This window comes from Thunnus albacares, chromosome 8 (assembly GCF_914725855.1).
Source record: "Thunnus albacares chromosome 8, fThuAlb1.1, whole genome shotgun sequence".
Lineage (NCBI taxonomy): Eukaryota > Metazoa > Chordata > Actinopteri > Scombriformes > Scombridae > Thunnus > Thunnus albacares.
In genome coordinates this window covers 26719076-26744465 of record NC_058113.1, presented here as the reverse complement: position 1 = coordinate 26744465, position 25390 = coordinate 26719076, and the positions used below count along the sequence as shown (strand labels likewise).

Genomic DNA, 25390 nt, shown 5'->3' with positions numbered 1-25390 from the left:
AATCACATTTGCAGAGCACTTTCCCTGAATACCTGAATTATTGATGAACCTCTGTCAAAGTGTTTGATGAAATTGTTAATTAGAACTGGGCCCTTTATAATGTGTAAGAATGTTAAGGTTTAGGTCCAAATTGCACAGACTGAAACAACTAAATTCACCTATTACAAAACAAAAACTACAGCTACAGTAACCTCAGACTCACTTACATGGCCAGCTAAACTCTGAATAACTTGTAAATTACAGTCTTCTATCATATTGGTGAAATAAAATTATCAAATTAAACCAGTTTAATGCTTGTTGAAACTCATGCCAACCAATGTCAAGTACATTATGTGCATCAGGTTGGTGGTCAAATTAGTATAAATAGAAATAAGGGTTAAGAAAATTTGAAACTGTTGGACATTGATAACATGCAAGTCCACTTCATCTGCATCAGACTCAACTAATCTTTCTCTCAGCCATAACAAACTGATACCAACTGTTTAAATACAGACTGTTTTCGTTTGAACTCTCATTTCTCAAGATAATATGACACTGTGTTGTTAACATTCCTGTCATTTTTCTAAAGTTCATCACCAAAGTTTAAAGGGTGAAAATCTGGAAAGGTCCCCTTAAGAAGATTTCAGGTTTTTTGTGCTTAGCTGTCACAAATACTTTATCTACATTTATTCGTTTTCAGGGATTAAAACCTCAATCATCAATATTAATCAAACCAATATTCATACTGCATACAGTTGAGCTTATATTTGTTCAATGTTCCTGTAAATTTCTTTTCCCTTCTCAAAAAAATCAAATAGTGAAAATGACAAATAAGTAAAAGCCCACAGTTCAGCAGGTAATGTATGTGTTTTTAAGGGAGAGACCACCACCTAGTGGCAAATAGGCTCATCACAGGCTGGAGAAATAAATGAAAATTAAATCCTTACATAACCAGAAAAGTCTTCATTTAGACATGCATGTCACAACTGGCTGAGGGAATGTGACAAGAAGAGTCGATGCAACATATTTCATTTAAAGCAGATCAACAAGATCAGCAACATCAGCAATAAAAGCAGTGCTGTATGTGCTGTTAAACGGTGCAAAATGAAAAAAAGATGATGATGCCAGCTAAAGGTAGAGAGAGAGACAAAGCCCATGGGTTAGTTTCTATAGTCAAAAAGCTGATGTGAACTAAATCAGCTGATAACCCTTCCCTTTCAGTCAACTGTCTCCTAAATTTCATATTTATGTTTTTCTTAGTAGAAAACAGTCCCTAATAAAAAAAGAGATGACAAGAAAATGAATGAAATGACTGAAAAGAGCTAAACTTATCATCCAAAATGGAGGAACAGTAGTGAGCTTGTGGCTTGTTCAGTCTCCAAAACAACATCAGCAGTTAAAGAGGTGACACTCAAACAACCTGCTGCACCACCTGTTAGGTAGTCAACAGCAGGAAGACTCAATGAACTGACGGGATGCACCGAGGGTCAAAACAGCCTGACTCGAGGAGTTAACCCTTTAGTGCCTATACACAAAGAGCATTAATAAATAGTTAATTATGAGTAAGTAATGTTTATTCAGCATTTTATGCATTTATGAAGTTTTTTTTTCAACTTTACAATAAGGGTCACATAGAGCATTCATTAATGGCAAATTATGGTTAAGTAATGCTTGTACATTATATAACATGCACAATAATTTATAGGTTAGTCTATAAGTTAAGGAACATCTACATGAAAATAAAGGAACAAGCAAGCCTCTATATGAAGACCATGGAGTGTGTCCACTAATCTCAACCTTTACCAAAAATAAGTCATAAGTTGGAGGATGGAAAAGTAAGTGGACAATCGTTAGCCTTAAATAAACATTTATGAAAACAGTTTTCTCTTAATGAAATGGCTTAACTGTGAACTTCATGACATACATATGAATTAACATCTTTATCAACCAGTTACTAATATTAGTTAGTACCTTAATTAACATGTAAACCCTTAATAAATGTTAACAAGAGACATTTGTTAAGTTACTTGATGCTTATTATTGTATTAATTAACTGTTAGTTAATGCTTATTAGTGTATTAACTGGTGTTAATAGTATATTTATAAACTATTAAATAATGTGTAAATTAATAACTTAGTTAACATGAACACCATTAGTAGATGATTACTAGACACATTAGTTAACTGTTAATTAACTGTTAGTTAATGCTTATTACTGTATTAACTAGTGTTAATTAATGTACCATATTGTCAAGTGTTGCCAAAGTCTTTATTCATGGAAGTTTGCCATAAAACATCACTTACAAGCTGATAGAAAAATACATAAAACACTTGCAATCACACTGTAAAAGTCACTGGAGTAGAGCTGCAATTTACAATTATTTTATTTATTGATTAATCTACCAATTATTTTCTCAATTAATTGTTTTGTCTATAAAATTTAGAATTCCTTAGAGCCCAAAGGTGATATCTTCAAATGTCTTGTTTTGTCTGATCATCAGTCCAAAATCTAAAGATATTCAGTTTTCTATCATGTATGACACATAAAAGCTTCAAATCCTCACATCTAGGAGCAGCAACCAGCAAATGTTGCCGATTAACTTTCTGATGATCGACCGATCGACCAATCGACTAATCATTGCAGCTCTACACCCAAAGCAATTTTTAAACCCACACTAGTAACACAAAATGTTTGTAATATAATGTGCTTTTGGGTTATTTTCTCCTAATACAAGAAATGATTACAATGACGTGCTGCTTCTTCATATTTGTGCATCCATGTGTTTGGTTGAAATGATTTTAAGCACCAGGACTGCTCAAGAGGACTTGCTTCAGTTCCTCAACATCTTCATCACCCTGCTGACACAGAAAAAAGTGATCTTTCATACAGCAAAATCATGACAAAGTTGACTTTTATTTTTTTGTCATTTCACAATATGTAAATTATTATCGTGATCGTGTTGCCAAAGAAAAAACATTGAAGGCCTTCTTTTATGAGTGTGTATCTCGTAATTCTGACCTACTAACTCATAATTACAAAAAAAGTTCTATATTTAGTAAAGAAACATTTAGTAATTACTTAATTATAAGGTTAGTTTGCTTTTACTTCCTCCGGGTTTGAGACACTGTGAGACATTAATGTCACTGAGAAATGTGGATTGTATTATTATTACTATGTCAACATTGTGTAGGTATCTAAAGCCCTCGGGACTGTTTGGAACACCTGTTGTGTCGTAATTATGAGATATTTTCTTGTAATTACAAGATGGTAAATTCTAATTATTAATTACTCCAATTTTTTGGAGAATGCAATGCATGTAATTTCTCTTTTTATACACCAGAAATGGAGCTGCTATCACTTTTAGTTCAACTTCAGTTACTACTAGTACTGCTACTGATGTTGGTACCATATGACAACCAGCTTCCCACCAGTTTGTGTAAATTGTGAACTTGTGTGTTCGTCTTGGTTCATACCTCTTCCTTCTTCCAGTTGATTAAAGCCTTGATGCCCAGAACAACAAAGCTAAAGCTGACAGACAGCTGGAGAGCAGCCAGGGTGATTATCACAGCGTCAATGTAACTCAATAGACGCTGTTGGGAAAAGAAGTTTATTTATTCATGAATCCTTTCTTCATAAAAAAAAAAACATTTGCTAGCCATTTAGTGTCCAGACCAAATACACAAAGTAAACAATGGATTAATTGACTATGAGTAATGTGAAAGGGGTTGTAGTGTTGAGAGATAATTATCACACAACTTGTTTTATGTTTTGGTGACCTTGAGCACTTTTTTTTTGGTTGTTTTGTTCATTTTGCAACAAAAAGACTCTGAAATACTACCTGCCCAGACAGCAGGCAGATAAAGTTGGCGACTAGCTGGTGAACATAGAGGAGTATTTAGGAGCTAAAAAGTTCTTTCAGTAATTAGTGGAGACAAAAACAGGAGCTAATAGCAGAGTGAATAAGGACTTTTATTCATCACATGTACAGAACTATGACCCCAATGAATTATGTCTTATTATTGTTCTGATTTTTAATCTCACTGTCACAATTCATTTTGTATCCATATAAATACTAACTGTATGACTAACTAATTAAAATAACATTTTGTCAATTCAAAATATTCAAAAAATTCACTTCTAAACGTACTAAGCATGATTTTTTAACCTGTTCTTTTTTTTTTTTTTGAGCAACAGAGACTCTTGCACTGTGGAAGTGCCAGTGCCAGAAAAGCCAGTTTCAAATCAGATTGTGAGGTATTATAAGGCAATAATGCTATATACTGTATAATTGTGCTTTGAAGTATAATTTTTGAAGTATGCTTACCTGGGTCACAAAACTACTAGAATCATACGGGTCGTACCAGTACAACTGGGCCTTATAGTGTTGGTCAAGGTCTATGGCATACAGAGTAATGCCAACAATGGCAAAGATTGCACCAACAATGTTCATAAACACGGTGAAGCCCACCTGAGAAGAAAAAAAAAATCCTTCAATTTAAACATCAATCCAAACAGTATTTGATAGTGACTTGTATGTCTCCTACGACACATTATTCTATAGACAGTGTTGTGCCACAGTGAAGGTTTTTACACATTTCCTTCAATCAGTGAGTGGAGTTTGGAGGACTTTACTTACCAAGCAGGGAGAAGGGACGTGTCCGGCCAAAATGGACATGATTCCAACCACGGTGAACTTGAGAGGACAGAACAAAGCTCATGTCCGTAAAAACCAGGCATCAAATATTCAGGTCTTTTTTATTAACAAGGTAATGTAAAACCATTCATATTGCCATGTGTAATTTCTTATAAAACACTATCTAGTGTCACTCAACAGCATTATTTTTTTAGAAAATCCTCTGGTCATAAAAAAGTCCTCCTTCTTTAAATTTCCAGCAGGCTGTACACCAAAAAGCATAACGCTGCCCTCACAGACAAGGCTTAGCTATTTATCCTATATTTTTGAATACAGGCCAGTTGCATGGAGAAATCTTAAGATTGCTCTACTAATAGTTTCGAAATTAATTTCCGATGCAAAGATAGACTTGAAAGAGAAAGCCGACAGACCCAGATCGGACAACTCCCTGAATAACTGTTGCCTTTCACTTCTGTATTTATTACATAAGAAAATAACATGTTGGACTGTTTCCAAATGTTTGCCTATGACTTTCAAGTAGCTGGCTGGACCACAATGCCCCAGTCTCAGTTGAGTAAGAATAACATCATCCCTTCCTCCAGAGTTTATCATCCACCTTTTACTTTTCACAAACGACTGCAGAGAGAAATAATGCCTGATATTAGCTTATCACAAATATATCGGTATTGGGATTTGGCACATATGTCAGCCATTTCCAGTTATAAACTCTACATATCGATATTGGTATCTCCTTTAAAAAACATTTTTTGTTTAAAATCTGTTATGCTGTTGAATTGTACTGCAAGGTGTATATACTAGGAGGTGTTTTGAATATTTAGTCCACCCGACTCTACTGTAGTCTAGAAACACCTCTCAGTATAAAGCAGTAATTAAACAGTATAACAAACTCCTTTAAGTTGAATCAACACCACTCTAAAACAATTTAAACAAAAACCTCACATTATAAACTCTATGAGCGTGGGATTTATTGCAGGGATGCTGTATGTGACCCCATTAGTTTTGGTAAGGCATAACATGAGGGGAAAATTTTCTGTCTTTTTACATCATTCAGTTTTAATTAATTGATGTAGATATATTGCCATAGTAACATAGAAAAAAAACAATATTATTTTACCACAGCACCCAGCCAGTAAGCAGCACCCAAGCTATTCACATCCAGAGGATTAGTGAACAGTTGTCCTGAAGCCAGTGTAATGATCATCAGGCCCACCATGATCTGTATAGTCTGTAAAACAATTAAACACAATTAAATCTCATTTTCTTAATACTACATCTATATGAATTATGTTTTAGTATTTGCTGATTTGCATGTGTTTTCTTTATTTCTTACCCCAAGAACTGCTGTAACACAGGTCTTCATCAGCCCCTTGTACACTGAGCAACACACTGGACTGCAGCAGAAAGCCCAAAGGATTTGGCATAGTGGTGGAAACACGCTCTTACTGTTAGCCGTTATGGTGACCACAGTCACCCCCTTGTCTTTGGCAACAATTACAGACATCCTTTACATTCCAAGTGGCACACACACACCGGCAACCTGAAATGGAGTTTTGTTTTTTGGGTTTTGTTCTGACAGGAAAACAAAGATATTTTTGGTCATAATCAAAATTAAAAGTTCAAATTCAGAATTAAAAGAGAATAATATAGAAAAAGAAAAAGAAAAAGTAAATTGAAAAAACAAATTCAAAATGTAAAATGATCATTTGAAAATATAAAGTAACAATGAAAATAGTGAAATTTAAAATACAAAAGCTTAAATGGAAATAATTAAATTGAAAGCTTGGCCTGATTATTCCTAGTAGTGAAGTAAAATAATTATCTTTTTAATTTTTATCTTTCTTTCTAGTTGGACTATTAATTTTAATTATGACCAAAAATATCCTCCATATACAGCAGTCAAGTATAACTAAGGATTTTAACATAATTGAACTTTGGTGGAAAAACCATAGAAACAAGTTATTATTCAGAGTATTTTTACAATTCTTAAAACATGTCTGGGGGGAATCTTTATCTTTCTCATTGAAATGGCTACTTTGGGGACTAACATCATCACACATGAACACAGTTGGGCTCATTGAATCCACAAGAGTCTCAGCTTTCCAGTCATACGAAATTTATGCAATTTCAAGACTGTTTAGGAACCCCAGGATGCAGAAATATTCAAATACACCATTTTTAGAATAGGTGAAAATAAAAGATTTATACAGTATGCAAAAAACTGCATGTTTTTTTGCCAAAAAACTGCATGGGATTAGCATGAAGTGGGCATGTCTTTAAGGGGAGACTCGTGGGTACCAATGGAACCCATTTTCATTCAGAAATATTGAATTTTTTCCATCGCCAAAATTTAGTCTAAATTTGGAGTGTTATTTGGCCCCTTTCTCAACAAGTTAGAATGACATGGTGTCAATGGATGCCTAAGGTCGTCTAGTTTCATACAATACCAGTATATTCATTCCAGCCTTAGAACTGACCTAGATACAACGACTGAAAGACTGTAATGTCAGCCGAAAGCGCAGACACCCCCGCAGGACTGGTTAAAAAGCTTGGAGCGAAGGTAGTTTCCGAGAAAGTGCGCACGTCCTGTTTTTGCCTACCCAGCTTTTTATTATCATCATAAGCCACCACAATAATATGCAAAGGGTGAATTAGGGTTTGTCATCAACAAACACATACAAACAACAATCTGTTCAAAAATTTTTTAAATTAAATTCTGGTTGGCATTTATCTCTCAGAAAGTAAAAATATTATCAATCACTCAGCAGGTTGTCTCCTTGTAACGTTTACATGATTAGACCTGTGTTTGTTTATCTAAAGACCTCACCTGTTTCTGCTCCGATACTGACTCTCCTCAGCTGCAACACAGTCAATAGCAGCAACACAAGTATTTCCTGCCATCTGTTTGATTTTCTCAGTATATCTCAGCGCCACAAATCCATGACGTGTTAATTTATCGGAATAAATGCGTCATCTCCAGTAATTTATAGAGTCCTGAAATGACTGTTCTTGTCTACTTGTAATAATTAAATAATGTCTATGAATGTCTAAGAGTTTACTGTATTGCCACACCTTTTACTTATAATCTACTCTGTGTAATCTATTTTTTTATGACTGTGTTTCATTTGTCATTTTGCCCGATTAATACCAGGGTCAAAACGTTGCCTTTTTCAGTCAAATAAAGTTTTGCAGAGCTAAAATCCAGTGTGCTGACACACTTCTTGTTTCCTTTTTTGAATCTGTTTGGTGTTTTTGGTGTCTGTCCAGCATCTAGCCTAAACATTGCACACAACTACCTTTCTAAGTGTTTGTTTGTTTGGAAATGAAATATCCAAAAGAAAAAATGTTTTTATTCATGGAAGTTTGCTTGAAAACATCACTCACATGCATTAAAACACTTGCAATCACACTACAAAAGTCTCAGGAATACATTTTTTGCTACACAACCCCAAACTGGTAATACAGAAAGTGGAAATTTTGTCTTTGTAATACAATGTGCTTTTGATTATTTTCAGCTAATATATGTAAAAGACTGATTACAGTGATGTGATGCTTATTCGTTCTCATGCACCCATGTCTTTTGTTGAACTGATTTTAAGCACCAGGACTTGTCATGAGGACTTCCTTAAACTCAGGCTGGAGAACCTCAACATCTTCATCACCCTGCTGACAAAGTGTGACAAAGTCAAGTTTCAAAACAACATGACAAAGTTCAGAATTTTACAGTTTGACTCTTGACTGAATTTATATTTGTTATACCTTATGATAGTGTTACTCTGATTATACTAACACTTCAAATAGTAAACAACTTGTACAACCATCACCATTACTGATTACTGATACCACTATTGTCACTTGCATTGGTTGGTAGTCCAGCAGCTACAAGGAATAATACTACAACTAATATTTTACTTTACTTCACTTTTCTCACCCACATACCCTCCAGTATGTGTGGATTGTGGATTTGTGTGTTTTGTCTTGGTTCATACCTCTTCCTTCTTCCTATTGACCAAAGCCTTGATGCCCAGAACAACAAAGCTAATGTTGACACACAGCTGGAGAACACCCAGAACAATTGACGTAATGTCGATGCCTGTCAACAAATCCTGAGAGACGGAAAAAAAAACGTAAAAATATAACATTGTGATAAGTTCACTTTAAAATGTAATTATGAATTGGTACAAATAAACAGACCAATACACTGATTCTTGTGCAACTTGGATAATAATGATTCTACTGTATGATTGTGTTTAACTTACAGGACATGGCTGGCGATTTTCCGTGTTTTCCCTGTTGTCAACAAATCCTATGTGCAGCCATGAGGCACACTCATGAGAAAACTATAGAAAATCCTGGTGATAAATTATATTTTCTTTTTATTGTTCACAAATCCCATGAAAAGAACAAAACCAACAAATGGCTGACATGTTTCTTCATTAGCATAAACATGCAATTGTAGTTTATTTTGAGTCAATCCCTCATACACCGCTCTGCTGTTGATACAAGAGCACCAAATGTTCAGTGTATTAATGTGCAGCTGAAAATAGTCCCCGACAAATACACAATTACTCTTTAAAAATGAAACTATTTATTTGTGACCTGTTTATAAAGATCTTCAGTGCAGAAACCAGTGGGCTTAGCACTGAGTGTCACAGACAGGGTGTGGACAAAAGATGGATTCATTTAACGGAATTTGTTGACGATGAGAAAAACATGGAATAGCACCAGCCTTATCCTTCATAACTCTGCTTACTTGGGCATAGAACGCCACTCTTCTGCAGGCGTCATTGTCATTACCAGCATTGTACCAGGAGCGGTCACATAAATTGAGTACAGAGGAATTTGCCAGGTCTCTTCCGTACAGCACAATGTGAACAATGGCAAAGATCAATCCGATGATGTTCATAAACACGGTGAAGCCCATCTGAGAGGAAAGAGTCCCTCATTTAAATTCAAATAGCTTTTGACAGTGTTTTGTTTGTAACCTAAGACAGATGACACATTATTCTTTTGACAGTGTTCTGCCAAATGATAGGTTTTTACACTTTTTCCTCAATTTTAGTCTTTACTTACCAAGCAAAGATTGGGGTACTGGCCAGCTAAAATCGTCATGATTCCAACTGCGATGAACTGAAGAGAGGACATCAATCTCATCAGTGAAATTATAGCTTAGAATACTATTTTAATTATAACAAATAAAAATATATGTAAAAGCAGTATCACACACTACACAATTCAACATGGTTTAAAGTCTTCCCTGCATTTCTAAAGGTTTTGGTAATTGTTTCAGTTTCGTAAAGAATTGCAAAAACATTGCTGCATTTGCAAAACAAGAGACATTACAGTAGTATGCTGTCATAGTAATATTAACATAACAATATCCTTTTACCACTCCACTCAGCCAGTAAACACCTCCCCGACTGGCAAAATCCTCAGGACCTGTGCTTATTCGTCCTGGTCCAAGTCCAGTGCTGAACAGGCCCACCATGATCTGTATAGTCTGTAAAAGATTCAAATCAATAAAAGCCTCATTGTCCATTTATTGGTCTTATTGACAATAATGAATTGATCTTACTTTCAAGTACTGTGTGTGTATCAAAAGCCTGATCTTATTCCTCCGTGCTGTAAACCTTGATTGTAAAAAACTATCAGTGAGCCACACCGCTGCACTGGGTCACATGTTCCTTCCATAGTCCCGGACAGTAGGTTGTTATACAGTGCTAGCTTGTTGTGCTACATATCACAACCTCTTGACTTTATACTATAGCTATTTACAATGTACAATGTCATACAAAGTCAAGAGGTTATGAAACTAGTGTAGCTCTGTAAATGGAACCACATTCCCACACATGCACAATGGCATCTGACTTACACGGAACTACTCTCCAGAGACCGAAAACATGATCACTGTCTTTGGAGCTGTTTCTATACAAACTATGGTGACCATAATCTTTTGCACCAAGAAACATGTCCCCCAATGCAACAGTGTGGGTCAGTAAAGTGTTTATAATATTTTTTGGACAACAACGGAGGTCTACAGCACAGAGAAATAAGATATATCAGGCTTTTGATACACACATAATACTTACTAGTATAGGATGAGTTCAATGTTGGTTTGGCTCTGCACATGAGATTTGTTTACAATGAGTAAAATATAGAAAATCACCAGCCTTATCCTTTACAGATAATACTGTATGTGAATATATACATTTCAATTTCTCTCACCCCAAGAGCGGCTGTAACACTCGTCTGCAGCCGTGCCTTGTACACCGAGCAGCACCTGCGTCTGTAGCAAAGAATCTTCAAGATTTGACAGAGCGTTGGCCACATGCTCCTACTGTCCGCCGCTACAGTGACCACAGTCACTTTCTTGTCTTTGACGACAGTAACAGTCATCCTTCACAGTACTGATGCCTCACCTGCAATATGCGACATGGAGATTTTTTTTTAGATTGTTCCCTCAATCAGATGATTGATTTTCTGTATTTTGTTAATGACGAAAACAATAATATGTGTAGGGCTCATTCTGACTATGAAAAAAAAAAAGCCAAGCCAGACAAGTCCAGCTCTTTCAATTGTGGTAACTTGTTACTGGCAGAAGAAATGCTTCCAGTTTTTTTTCTGTTTTTTTAAAGATAAAGCTCCTGAGTCTCTGGTATTTTGTGTGTGTGTGTTGAACAATGGTTCAGTGAAAGAAATATCTTAAGTAAACAGTGAGTCACTGGTATAAAGAACACTTTTTAACCCAAATATGCACCTGGAGAGCCATGTTCCATGTATTGCTCCTCAATAATGCCTATGAGCTTTGTAATTTACTAACTCTAGATGCTCCAGAGGCAAAGCAGAATATTATTTGCTTCAGTTTTGCTTAATAAGTTTCATGAGACTCACTCACATTCACAACTACATTAACCAGCACTTGACACATGTGAGAAGGTGTTCTTCCAGTTCACCCAGTAAGACATTAATCACTATCTAAAAAATAAGTTTGAGGTTAACAAACGGACCTCCGTCCTCCGTCCAAGGAACCAACTTCCTTGGATGGAGGAAGATCAGTGCCCCGGTAAGGGCCTGCACTTCCATGTGTTTGCCATCTCAATTCTCAAATCCTAACAAAAAACAAGGGATGTCATAAAATTCACCAAAATGAAGAATTAGTCTTGAATGTCACCCATCAACACACACACAACTGTTCAAAATTACACAAACTATACAAACACAAAGTTAAATAATCCCTTCTCCATAATCATCTTATTTATCTGTTGTAGTCTGTAAAACATGATTATAATTTAAAATATCACCCAGTTTAAAGTTAATGTTATCATGCATTATAGTTTGTGTTTTTTGTGTTTGGTTTAGAGTCCTTACCTGTGTCTGGTTCAGTGCTACAGACTCCCTGGAACTGTGATAGTCTGATTTGTGTGAGTTCAAGCAGCAGCAACAAAAAATTATACTTCCTGTTTGATTTCTTCACAATAAAGGCGTCATTTCCACAAAACTGTCTTTTTCCCAACAAAAATATAAATAAATAACAGTGGCACATATTAGATAGAGCCTTTAAAAGTAATAATAACACAGTGTAAGTATACATAGAAGTAATCTGCAGTAAAACTTTATTTTACTTTGCGGCTGTGTCCAGGATCAAAATGAGGTGTTACAGTTCTGCCCTCTGATATATTGGCACAAGTTGAGAAAACTTAACATTTAATATCTCTAATAATGACAATAAAATTCAGCAATCTGTGCAATATTGTTGGTTGTTATGGTTCTGCTCCAGTCTGACTCCTTAGCTGCCATTATTCACCAGTCCACCAGAGACCCTCAGCTTTTCCTCCCCTCTCCTTCCTGTGTTGTCCTCTAACATTGTCATAGATTCCCTTTGTGCTTATTGATCTGTTCTCTATCGATATTCATGGATAGATTGAGGGGGAATCTGTAGGGTGACAGACGGTGGATGTTCTGTAAATATCTAACATGCTAAAATGAATGAGACTTTCAGCTTTTGTTGCTCCTTATGTTGGTTTCACTTTTATATTTGAAAATTTAAAATGTTAGTGTGACATATTGAAGAGAGGAGTTTGTTTCTGAGTTTTCAGTCCCGCCCTGCATCAGTCTCGTTAGCCCTGTCCTGCTCCCTGTGTCTTCCCCAGCCTATCAGCTCCTTTCCTGATCTATTGCTCTACCTGCATCTCATCCCCTCATCAGTTTAGTTTGTATTTATGTCCTGGTTTTCAGTTTAGTTTGATTCTGTATTATTCAGTTCAGTCTCGCTTTGCCTGCGCTCCTGAGTTCTGTTCCTGAGTTGAGTAAATAAAGAAGTTATTCTTCAGCTTTGCTCTGCCTGCAGTCTCCTGCATTTGGGTCCACCTGTTCTGCTACTCCACATAACAGTTGATGGTAATTTGTTCAATGTAAATGTTCTCTCTCTGTACTTTTAAACTGAGGAATGACACTTCTGCACAACAGAAAATTAGATACCAAAATACTTTAACACTTTTAAAATTGCATGCTTTGTTTTAAAGGTGACAAAGCAAAACTTGATATCTTGCACCTGGAGCACATCTTTGAATTTAACCTGAACAGCTTCAGTGACTGTTGATTGTTTCTCAGTTTTTTTTTTATGTTCAAAGCTTTTAAACAAACCTCGCCACGTTACCTTTTTTGTGTTCATTGGTTCAGTGAACTTGAACTCACCTCATCAGTGTACCAGAGGGGCCTGTGGCTCTCTTCTTAACAGAAAGCATTGCAATGTGCATCCTGCTTCTAATCAATCATAATATATCCACATTAGGTTATAAATTAAAGTTAGAAAATGGCAAAATCAGTATAAGAACCATTTTACATACTTAATGAAAGCTGTTTAGAACATACTACAGACACAGTTGTGTTTTATGTACATTTAGAAGTCATTCAGAAATACCCATCTTTACAAATTCAGACATTAATTGTTTGAGTTTTAATTTCTTTTTATTCCGTTTTGACAATATGAAAACAGACAGTAAGTAAAACAGACAGATCATCAAAGGAACCATCATAGCTTTAATTACATAGTTTGAGCAGTTTGTGTTTAAGCTCATGAGATGATTTTTGAGACTTCACACTTTAGGATTTTGAACATGTGGTTTGTACATCCACCATGTTGATGGGGATCACTTCTTCAATTTAACTTGAACAACTGTGAAAGCTGAGCTGAGTTTGGTGCTTTAAACAGTCAGTACACCAAAATAATAATAATAAAAAAAACACACACACAAAAAAACACATCTTCAGATTCCCCAGTTGGTATCCAGCCATACACATAGTTCTGGTTTTAACATATTTCTCCTCTTTCTACAGTTTAGGTGAACTGAATTTCATTTGTGAAAAATTCAATTTGAAAAACAACAAATCTATGTTAAAACATAATTTACTTGAAGATAGGAAAAATTACAAACATACACACACAAAAGAGTGGCAAAAAATGTCAGTCTTTGTAATATAAAGTTGTTTTGATTACTTTCAGAAAGTGAATGTAAAAGTACAAGTATAACAGTGACGTGTTGCTTATTTATCATCAATAATCCATTGAGCTGAAATCATTTTAAGCACCAGGACTGGTCAGGAGGACTTCTTTCAACTCTGCCTGGTGACCTTCAACATATTTGCCATCCTGTTGACACAAAACAAAGGTAACTTTCATCAAAACAGGACAACATTAATCATTCTACACTGTGACTCTTTACTCCAGAAATGCAGCTGTTACAACTTTTATCTCCTACAACTACAGTACATTATTTCTTCTGCTCCTACTGTTGCTACTCCAGGTGCAATTACTGCTCATAGTACTTTGCTTCACCTTTCTGAATCCAGCTATCCTCTAATTCATGTGGGCTGAGCACTTGTGTACATTGCTGTGGTTCATACCTCTTCCTCCTTCATCTCATTGCACAGAGTCTTGATGCCCAGAATAGAAAAGCAAACGCTGACAAACAGCTGAAGAACAGCGAAGGCAATCAGTTTAATGTCCATGGATCTCAACAAACTCTGATGGATATGAAATAAAAACATTTTTAATTTAATAACTCAAATATGTTTAAACTAATGTTAAAATTAATTTCCAGTGTAATGTAAGTATGCATGATTTAATCAGCACAAAATGCTACAATGCAGAGATGCTTACAATGTGGAACTGCCAAAGTCATTTCAAATTAAATTGTCAAGTTGGACAATAATTAATTTTAGGATTTTAGTTCAGAACTTTAGACTGTAAAACATCATACAGAAACTTAAATATATAATTTTATGTAAGTTGTATTGATTTCAAGTTAATTCAACTTAAAATGTCAAGTTTTCACTTAGGAACATGAGTTCACTTGACTTGAAGTCATTTGACTTGAAATGAATACTGCTGAGAGTTCACTTAACTCACTTAATTGGTTATGAAGAGCATACACTGAGAGTTAAAACTGGACTTAGTATAGTAATGAAAACAATGCAAACCACAATGACGGTTAGTATTGAATTTATTCACTGTCATGATACAAACTATAAATTGACAATAAATTGACAAGCAATTCCAACATTAGCAGTGACACAAGTTCTTAGTGACAAATGAAAAACTGTCTCTTAAAACTGAGAAAATGGAAAGTAAATCTGACTGTGACCTTTTTGTCAGTATGATTGAATAGTTATTGTTTCAACTCAATATCTTAAGTCTATTGAACTTGTTATATCTAGCTGAGTAAAGTTAACTGAGTTAGTTTTACATTGTCAAAACACATTAGACAACTTTGAACTAATTCTTCAACAGAAGTTCAGGTAACTCATATTTTTTAAGGCAGCAGGGAAATACATTTTTTAGTTCAAATGTATTACAGTGTAGATGTATGCTTACCTCGGCATAGAGTGCCACACCTCTGCAGTTGTCGCCATAAGGACCAACATTGTACCTTCTGCGGTCACACATCCAGAGGGGGGAGGCATTGCCCAGGTCGATGGCATACAGCACGATGCCAGTAATGGCAAATATAGCTCCAGCAATGTTCATAAACACAGTGAAGCCCACCTGAGAGGAAAGATTCCTTCAATTAAAAGATCAATTCAGATGGTATTTGATAGTGTTTTGCATTTCAACTAAGACAGAAGACACAATATTCTATTGACAGTACACTGCACATTTCCTTCAATTAGTCAATGGGGTTTGGAGGACTTAACTTACCAAGCAGGAAGAAGGGAACTGTCCGGCCAAAATTGACATGATTCCCGTTACAATGAACTGATGAGAGGTCAGCAGAAAGCTCACATTAGAGAAATTCAAGCAAAAAAATATTGCATTTGTTTACGAGTAATATTGCTGAGGACTGTTCTCTCAGTTTTGTCATTCAAGTGACAAAATGTAAGTATTGAAGTCTTGAACGCATTATTGTTTCAGGGAAACCTTTTACAATCATTGCATTTGTATGGAATTCACTGCATTTGTAAAAGTTTTGGTAACACAGCTGATAAATATGAAACATTATTACAATATTATTTTACCACAGCACCCAGCCAGTAAGCAGCTCCCAAGCTGGTCAAATCCCCAGGATTCATGCTTGTTCGTCCTGGCCCAAGACCAATGTTGAACAGGCCCACCATGATCTGCATAGTCTGTAAACGATTCAAAGCAAATCTCTTTATCTTAACATTTTAAGACCACTAGTTAACAGCTGTATGTGAATACATTTATTCCAGTTTCTCACCCCAATAACTGTAGTGAGACCGGTCTGCATCAGCACCTTGTACACCGAGCGGCAAAGAGCCTTCAGGATTTGGCACAGTGGTGGAAACATGCTCTTACTGGCAGCCTTGTCTTTGATCAGCTACGAACATCTGTCACAGTCCTGCACACACACCTGAAACATGAAATGCCGATTTCTCCGTTTTTGTAGAGATTGATTCAGCAAAGAGAATGTGTCTCCTTCGTCCCCTTGAGTTGTGGTATTCTTGACTCAAGGTTGAAGCCCACATTTTCTGTTGCATATGTGTGTGTGTGAGGGGTGTGTGTTTGTAGAGGAGAATGGGTCAGTGTATGAATGTCTTAAAGTCTCAGCACCAGCCAAAGTAAACAATGAGTCTTAGGTATCGATCAACATCCCTATCAAATCCAAATATGCAGGTGTATTACAGCCCAGGTTATGTTATCTGTCAGTAAGATTGTACTTATTGTCCATCACAGCAACCCCCCCCACCCTCCCCAAAAAAAAAACCCAAAACACATTGCTTGAAGTTCTTTATTTAACCCCTACAGTACATACTGTTCGTACTCTGACTCTTCACAGTATCCCGTCATAATGAGCCTCTATTCCACATTTCTGAACTTCAAATCTTTACCTTATTAGTCATTAATACACTGATGATTTCAGAGAGCAGAGAGTGTATTCTTAAGGTTTTACACTATTTGTTTATGGAGAAAAAACATTCACATTCACACTATTTTATAGCCCTATACAGTAGAATATAACAGCCATAATGATTTCAATGAGTTTTATTGAATGTGAAGAATGCAACAACATTTTTCAGTGGTGTTTTTTTTTTTTTTTTTTTTTTTTTAAATAAGTCATATTTAACCTTGAACACCCTCTATGTACAAAAATGTGTGTCAGCTGAACAAAATCTTTTTTTTAAAAAGTTGAAATATTTATATTCTGGGTCTCTTTGGGACAAGTCATAAAATTTCAAGCTAAACAGAAGATGTTTAGGGTGTTTTTCTTGCTCTCAAATGTAAAAACAGGTCAAATTTGACTTGAGCATTATTTAAGCATTAACTCTTAAAATATGCTGCAGAGGCTTCAATTGGCAAAATGAGTTTTAGTTTTATGTCTGAATAATAAGTTTTCCCTGCAAGGTGTCACTTCTAAAAATCTGTTTATTTTATGAGAGAATTAAAATCCTAAAGAGCATTCACGACTGCATTAAACAGTAATTTAAGTATTTGTCACATAATAAGGTTTGTGACATTAATATGAATGTATCTATTGAATCTTTTGCAAATACAAAACCTCTTGTCATATTAAGGATGGGTTATTGTTTAGTCTCATTTTAGAGAAATGGTTCTTGGCTTGTGTTTGTCATCCTTTAAACTTCTCTCTCTCTCTCTCTCTCTCTCTCTCTCTCTCTCTGGCAGACAGTAGAAACATTATAACATAACTAACTCAAACTTGTCTAACTTTACCATGAAAAACATCCAGTTCAGAGCTCACTCAACATCTGGTCTCCCTGTAAATTTCAAGTTATTGTGAGTCATATGTTTGTTCATTCAGAAAACTCACCTGGTAGTAATTTGAGGCTGCAACTGCTACACTCTGGTTCTTCTGCCATCGGCGTCAGTTTGTTCTGCAGCAACAAAACCTGTTTCTTCCCATTAACTGTTCAAGTTCTTCAGAATAAAAGCACCATTTCCATGAAAAGACCAGTATGGACTAATGAGCAGAGCCAGAAGAAGCTGTCAGTTCCTTGTATTCATGTAAAATTAGCAATGTCACATTGGATAAATTACAAGTGAAAGACAGGTGGTAAAGAGCACTCTATATTATAAGACATAATAAGAAAACAGGATAAAGTCTTTGCCTCTGAAATGCAGCGGAACAGCACAAACTGGAAAAAGTCAACACTTATTGTCAAAAAACTGTAAAAAAAAACCAACCTTTAGTTATTCTAGTAAATGACACCCAACATTTGTAACATCAATCAGAAATGACAAATTTAACATCATTTGCCTTGCTGTAGATGATTTATACTCATTTATTTGCACTTGAAACAGTCAAACCAACAACGAAAAAGTGCAAACATGACAAGCAGGGAAAGTGAAACAGGTTATTGTCCTCTACATGCTGCTGTTTTGTCTGTTGACAGTTTTAGCTACTGCTGAAGAAACTGATGACTTTGTACAATTTCCTAGTTGAAACTTTTCATCTCAATAAACTGATATATTTGACCATTTCCAGGCCACAATTCTTTCTCTTTGATAAAATGAATAAAACCTCTTTCTGTAATACAGGTTCTCGGATTTATAGCAAAACATTTTTTTATTTAACTTTTTGGCTAGAAATAGCATTTGGAAGAGTAATACTCTGATATTTTAAACTATGGCAAGTTGACAAAGTGTTACACACATCATACAGAAAATCATAATCAATGGAAACAGTTTGAAAAACAGCGGCAGAGACTGAAATGGAGAGCAGTACATACAATTCAGTGCAGATTATGATCAAAAATACTCTAAAATATAAGCACATAGAGAAGTTTGGCAGAGACCGTTCCGGCCAATTGTGTGTAAATCATTGATTACAGTTACAGTATACACAGTCAGTGGTATAAATGCACAGTATTACAGTCCTAACTGACATGATAAAGTGATTTATCAAAGGAGATTTTCATTTAGGCTGCAGGGTTAGTGGTGACCTCCAGAAGTGGTTTGTAGTACTCTGGGTCACTGGTGCTCTAAAAGAAAGAAAAAAGAAATAAAGCATATAAAAAGGTAAGGACACACTCAAGTCTTTAAGAACACAGTCATGAATTGTACAGCTCTACCGTTCTCATACACAAGGGAATCATTTTAACTTTAGTGTACATTTTTTGTAGACCACTTTTCTCTTTTGAATTTGGCCACATCCTAAACTTCACAATATTAAAAAAATAAATTACAACTTGGCAGCAAACCGTAAACAAATGTTGTTTTAAAAAAAAGTCTCTATGTCTCTATTAACAGATACAACTGTTTTGCCTGGCAATTAATTCTTAAAGAAATGTTTTGACATTTTGGGAGATTTTGACCAGAGGTTCATAACCTTAAATCCTTGTTCACACATATAGAGTCAAACAAGAAAAAGTGTAAAAACAAAAAATAAAAAGAAAGGAAAAAAAAGAGCATGTAGGTTCATCCAACCTTTTCTGGGCAAACAGGTTTAAGAATAAAATATAATTTTGCATACTCTACCTTGTTTTCTCCCTTTTGACGGCTCCTCACAGCCTTGATCCCCAGGACAACAGAGCTGATGACGAGGCAGAGCTCCAGGGCTGACAAGACAATCAGCAAAGCATTGATACCTCTCAGAAGCACCTGGTGGGACACAAAGACCAGCATTACCTTTAATACAATTTGTAGAATTTGTTCTTACTTGATACATTTCCTAATTGGGCTTTATTTAGGCCTGCAACTAATTATCTGTTACGTATTTTTTTCAGTTAAATTGGTAAATCATCAAATAAAAGAATGATAGCACATGTTTTACTTATTATTGGTTTCTTTTGTTTGTTTTGTTGTTGTATTCTGATTTTAAGGGATTCTTCATATAGACTTGTTATAAGTCTGGAGATGATAATCATGATTTGATCAATTTTAAGACCTGTGAGGTAATCAAAGCCCTCCTTTTTCTGTCCATCAGTTATACAACTAGATTGCATTTTGACTGCTGAGATGACTCTTCCACACTTACAAGAATCAGAGCTTTTCCCTCCAAGCATCTGTCCTGCATGAACCCCTCAGATGGACTTGCCGTCGTAGTTCTACTGCCATACCAGTTATAATAACTGTCACGTCTACACATCTCCCAGAAGCTCCACTCCACATTTGCCATATTGATGCAGTAGAGTACAATGGCTGTAATAGCAAAAGCAACTCCTGCCAGATTCAGGATCACGTTGATGATGACCTAAAGCAAAAGACTTGTCAGTTTATGTGCAACATTTAGATGGAACCAAATACAAAACCACTTCAGGGAATAAACAGCATACAGTACAATCAACAAACTTGGAGCAAGATTTTTAACCTGTATTCTGTTCTCTCCAATGAAAATATATACTGTAGTCATGTGAGACAATGTGGGAGTGTATATTCATTTTATTTGTCTTGAAATAAAACAAGAAAAAGAAACAACAATAAAATAAAAGAAGTTCTTTTAAGATAACATGAGGATGTTATAAACTTGAAATACTCACCAGACATAGACTGGGGCACTTCTCAGACAAAATGCACATGATGCCAAATAGAATAAACTATAAAAAAAAAAAAAAGACAAAAGAACAAAAATCTTTAATCTCCACTCTTCCACACAAACCCTAAATGAAAATTCACATGAGACAAAGCAACTGGTACTTATTCATTTCATCTGAGAACTACGACCTAAAGAAATCCAATAACAAAACACATCTGGCTTTAGATCAGGAAGTGTTCTCCAGAGTGCAAGAAGCCTGAATACTCTGCTATTCAGTGCATAGGCAAGAACATCTAGAACTTTAGCTAAATGCTAAATGACAATGTTAACACACTGATGTTTAGCAGGTACAATGTGTACCCTGTTCATTATATTAGTTTAGGGTGTTTGCATGCTAACAGTTGCTAATCTGGCCCTAGATGAAAAGTCAGGGGTTTACCAAAGTCAATCATATTTTTTGTCAGAGAACTATGAATATCTTTGCAAAATTTTGAGCCAATCCATCAAGCTATTTCACTGAATATGTGCAAAAAGAATGAGTGAGCAGGTAACCATAATCATTAAAATTCATTCTCTGAAAACCTGCTTAAATGGAGTGTGGGCAGGGTATGAAGTGGCAAAAGCGGTAAGGCAACTCATAATAAAACAACAGTAGGTAGTGGAGATGCTGAGATTCTTTTTTTCACATCTGGGTTGGGTCAGACAGTATAGCATCTTTACCACTTGGATTCAGTGGCATCAAGTCATGTGAAATATGCATTTATTGGTATTGTTTATGCTGGTATATGTGGTATTTTGTTTACTTGCCACAAAGAGCCTTCGATTTGAGCTGAAAAAAGCACCATGTGCTATATTATGTGCCAAATTGGAGTAGAGTGGAAACAATGCCCAACCAGAGCGTACTCAATGATTCTGTTTGTGATTTTTATGGATTTCATGGCATTTTACATTTCAGAGTGAGATCAGAGTGTGTCCTGTACAAGAACGCCATCAGGTGGATCCCCTTGGAATCAACTGAACAGCCCCAGCTAAGTTGTATTTGTCCTCACTCTAGCTTTGGGAGAGACTTGTCCAAGAAGATTCTGTTGGATTTTATACCACAAAAGAACATATTTTGGTGGGAAGCAATCCAGCATTAGCTTGCTTACCAATCCTCCGAGCCAAAAAGAAAAGGCACTATCCATAATCCACCAGGGGCCACCACGACTGATTAGGAGGATGGCTCCAAGGCCAATGTTGAGCAACCCAACCATAATCTGCAGAGCCTGTGAAGGAGGAAACATAGTGTGAACGACAAACATTTGTATAACTGCAGTTTCCAGGTGTCACTGTTGGTGTCAGAACATACTGTTGTGTTGGACCACTTTCTCTCATTGGTTCATGGTGTTTCCTAAATTTAGTTTTCCCACATAAATACAACAGCGGAAGCTCCAAGACAGGTACAGCTACCATGCAGAGCTGTGACAGTGTAATGTAAAAACTGAGCACAGTGCTTAGACATTGATATGCAGACAAAATTGCAGAATGTAATGTGATTAAGACATATTAGAGTGCAGCGCAATAAATTTGGGTTAACAGTCAAATGATTCCCCCAAAACATTAAACAATGTCTTACTCAAAGATGAAATCAAAATTCAAAAGGGAAAGAAAACTGCTTTGCAAAATAAGTGTAGCATATATTAGCTTTGAAGCTGAAGTTGACAGAGAAACCTAAAACACGGAAGGTTGTAACTCACCCCCAGTACTGACTGAGAGGTTTTCTGGATCTTCCTCAGGTGCTGAGACACAGTGCAGCAGACGGGGCTGTAGCAAAGGGCCTTGAGGATTTGGCACAGAGGTGGCCAAGCACTTTTGGGGTCAGAGGTCAAAGTCATCACAGTGACCCCATCAGCCTTTGTCATGGTTATGGACATCCTGCTCGCTCCTGGAGACTGAAAGAGACCAGAGAATATATAAACTTTAAATTTGCTGAATCAGGTTAATGGGTTGCTGATTTAGCAAATCGTAAAGTACAGAATCCTCCTCAAATCTGACCAAGCTTCCACATTTTACCAATCTGAAAAGTTCACTACTCCCTGATCCACTGTTTCATATAAGCTATTAACTTTCTCCATTTTGCTCTTATGCAGCCACAGATGTGTGAAATGGACATTTTGGTAGTGAATCTGAGGGTGATTTGCAGGTAAACTCCAAACCCTTCACTGTATGTCGAGCTCGGCTTTCAACTGTTGCAACTAGGGCTGTTAAACTTAACATGTACAACAAAGTTTCCTCAATGTGTAAACTTATTTTAAGTAGTGTGACTGTCCAACATTTTTATGATGGAGAGTATTGGTTGTGTGCATTATAAACTGCAGACATGGCGTTCAAAGTAACCAGGCAAGAACAATCTAATGACACGTGATTTCAAGTTGCATTATAGGAATTTTAGGATACAGCCTTTTGTAGAGATTTATCCACACTAGGAACAAAAAGTCAGGATATTTCCGTCTCTGCTGCTTTGATTTTGAATAGGCTATTCTTTTTTTAAAATCTGTCTCTTGTGAGTCCTACAACTTTATGGAAGTTTAATACTAAATTGTTGCGAGGCTCTCTTTAAGGGAGAGCAGCACCGGCTGATGGGTTTTTAATAAAATGATTCCTAAAGTTAGTTGTTGGAGCACATACTGTACATGGAAATTGCAGGATGCAAATCATGATGGTGAGGAGTCAAGTCTGTGCAGCTAAAGGACAGGTTCACAGTTTTTCAAGTCTGTCTCAAACCAACAGGCACGTTCCCACATGAACACTGAAAGAGGTTTTTCTCGCTTTAATCAAGCAAAGACAAGCATTGTGTTTATTACTATTACACCATAATATTACATTTAAATTTACGTTGGCATAACAATTTGTATGTTGTGCAGCCAGAGCCATTTGGAAAAGAAGCTCAATATTATCAGCTCCCCAGTCTGTCAACATCAACAAATAAGCTGACCACAGTCCAGCTGACACAACTGTACTGGTCATATCACTTGACTGGAGTCATGTTGCAATAAGCAAACTGAAGTAAGTAACTAACTAGGGAATATCCTAAGTTCCTCTTCCTAAAATGTTTAGTAGTATAGCCCTGAATCTGTGTATCACAGTCCGGTAACCGTTTCAGACATCAGTATTAAGAGTTTGTTAAAGATCTAGTGGGTAGGATTTAGTGGCATCTAGCAGTGAGGTTCCCCCCCTCCCAAAACATGTATGATAACCTATGGTGGCCATGAAACTCACAAAAAATGCAAAAGGCCCTCTTTTGAGCCAGTTTTCGGTTTGTCCGTTGTGGGCTGCTGTAGAAACATGGCGGTGCAACATGGTGGGCTCCGTGGAGGAGGACCCGCTCTCTATATAGATATAAAGGGCTCATTCTAAGGTAACGAAAACACAATAATTTTTTAAGGTGATTGTACACTAATTAAAATACTTACATACTTATGAATAGTATATTTCTGCCGAGTCCGTTCAGCCAGATGCCACTAAATTCTACACATTGCACAATTTGACAATATGAAGGAAGCAACCTAACAGATGGAGAAAAATTGATGTCTGGCTGGTCTAAAGTAGCAGAAACATATGCCTCTGCCAGACCATATACACTGCTTTTAAAGTGCAACAGCATTGCTATCATTACCAGATGTGTTGTAATATCTACAAAGTAACGCCATAAATGTTTAGTGTGCCAGCATTAAAAGCGGACTTCGCAACCCTGAGTGCTGGTTGCTATGCCGCACTGCGCTTAGTATTGCCGCCGGTGACCGGAAGATATTAGTGGGGCGTGAAAGCTCATTATTGACACTGGAAACAATAATTTGACATAAACATCTTCACTCAGGATCGACTTCAGCGATTTTTTTTCGTCAAATATTAGTCTACGCTGCAGCATATGTATTACAGTAATATATAGCTTCCAGACACCATTGGCAGCGCTGAGCAGCCTTCCAGCCGGTGAAAGAGGAAGAAATAATGCGTCACCAAGTGGCTCATAGTCGGTGTTAGTTGTGTTTTTATTGTTTTAAACCTGCCTGAAATACACGTTTTCTGTCCTGATAGGTTGCTAAAAACGTTCAACTACCTTCTGGTGAGTTCGAAGTTACAATATTTAACCAGTCGCAAACTAAATGACAAGTAAGATTAAAGCAATTAACACAATCAAATTTAACGAGCGCTCAATCCCTCGAATGGATTTGTTCACTAAACCAGTAGTACAGGACCATATACACAGCAAGAACTGACTACAGTTTTAACAGTTTGCTTTAAAAATTGATTAAACAGAAAATATACTTACTTGTTTGTGTCTGTTGAAATAGTGGCAAATCCCCCAACGACTGAGCTAAGCCTAAACAACTGCAGCTGTCTGTGTTGTTGTTCGGGAAATGAGGGCAAATCTCCAACCTGTTACGAGAAGAACCTCCCCTCAACTGGAAGTATTAACCCTTTGCTGATCAGTCACGTAAACACAGAGACAATGTGAACTCTACTGTGAGCTATTCTCACAACGTTAAACAGAGAAATGCTGGGCTGCAGCAAGGAATTCCCCCCATAACCTAAGAATCTTTTTTGATCCGCCTCCAAAAAAGTTTGATTATTTTAAATTCGTTTTCATCGATATGTTTCCATCATGCACACTTTTTTTTTGCATTTAACTGTTCATTTAGGCCTATATTTTCTGTAAATTTGATCTCATACATGATTATCAATGTGCTGTTTTAAGAACTTTCCCACACTGCCTGGAAAATACTGCAAGTGCAGATATACTTAATTCCCATCATTTTAATTTATTCATTT

At 36.3% G+C, this 25390-nt stretch overlaps 3 protein-coding genes across 4 annotated transcripts; all 3 read right to left on the bottom strand.

Annotated features, from left to right (window-relative positions):
* Positions 1–2244: 2244 nt before the first annotated feature.
* LOC122987733 lies at positions 2245–7649 on the bottom strand. The gene is made up of 7 exons (XM_044359750.1): positions 7459–7649; positions 5965–6171; positions 5749–5859; positions 4617–4673; positions 4305–4448; positions 3454–3570; positions 2245–2835 (listed from the first exon to the last, which is right to left on the bottom strand). Exons 2-7 carry the CDS (start codon positions 6133–6135, stop codon positions 2779–2781), a joined length of 657 nt encoding a protein of 218 aa, XP_044215685.1. The 5' UTR covers positions 6136–6171; positions 7459–7649; the 3' UTR covers positions 2245–2778.
* A 254-nt stretch (positions 7650–7903) lies between these two features.
* LOC122987758 lies at positions 7904–12064 on the bottom strand. 2 transcript variants are annotated; one of them, XM_044359785.1, is made up of 7 exons: positions 12000–12064; positions 10857–11050; positions 10021–10131; positions 9705–9761; positions 9385–9555; positions 8621–8737; positions 7904–8297 (listed from the first exon to the last, which is right to left on the bottom strand). In XM_044359785.1, exons 2-7 carry the CDS (start codon positions 11025–11027, stop codon positions 8226–8228), a joined length of 699 nt encoding a protein of 232 aa, XP_044215720.1. In that variant the 5' UTR covers positions 11028–11050; positions 12000–12064; the 3' UTR covers positions 7904–8225. The 2 variants fall into 2 exon arrangements, with proteins under 2 accessions (XP_044215720.1, XP_044215721.1); XM_044359786.1 differs by having other exon boundaries at positions 7904–8294.
* Positions 12065–18369: 6305 nt separating this feature from the next.
* On the bottom strand, positions 18370–25016 carry LOC122987380. The gene is made up of 7 exons (XM_044359247.1): positions 24891–25016; positions 22318–22512; positions 21730–21846; positions 20586–20642; positions 20084–20299; positions 19585–19707; positions 18370–19088 (listed from the first exon to the last, which is right to left on the bottom strand). The coding sequence occupies exons 2-7, from the start codon at positions 22492–22494 to the stop codon at positions 19026–19028; spliced, it is 753 nt and encodes a 250-aa protein (XP_044215182.1). The 5' UTR covers positions 22495–22512; positions 24891–25016; the 3' UTR covers positions 18370–19025.
* Positions 25017–25390: the final 374 nt, after the last annotated feature.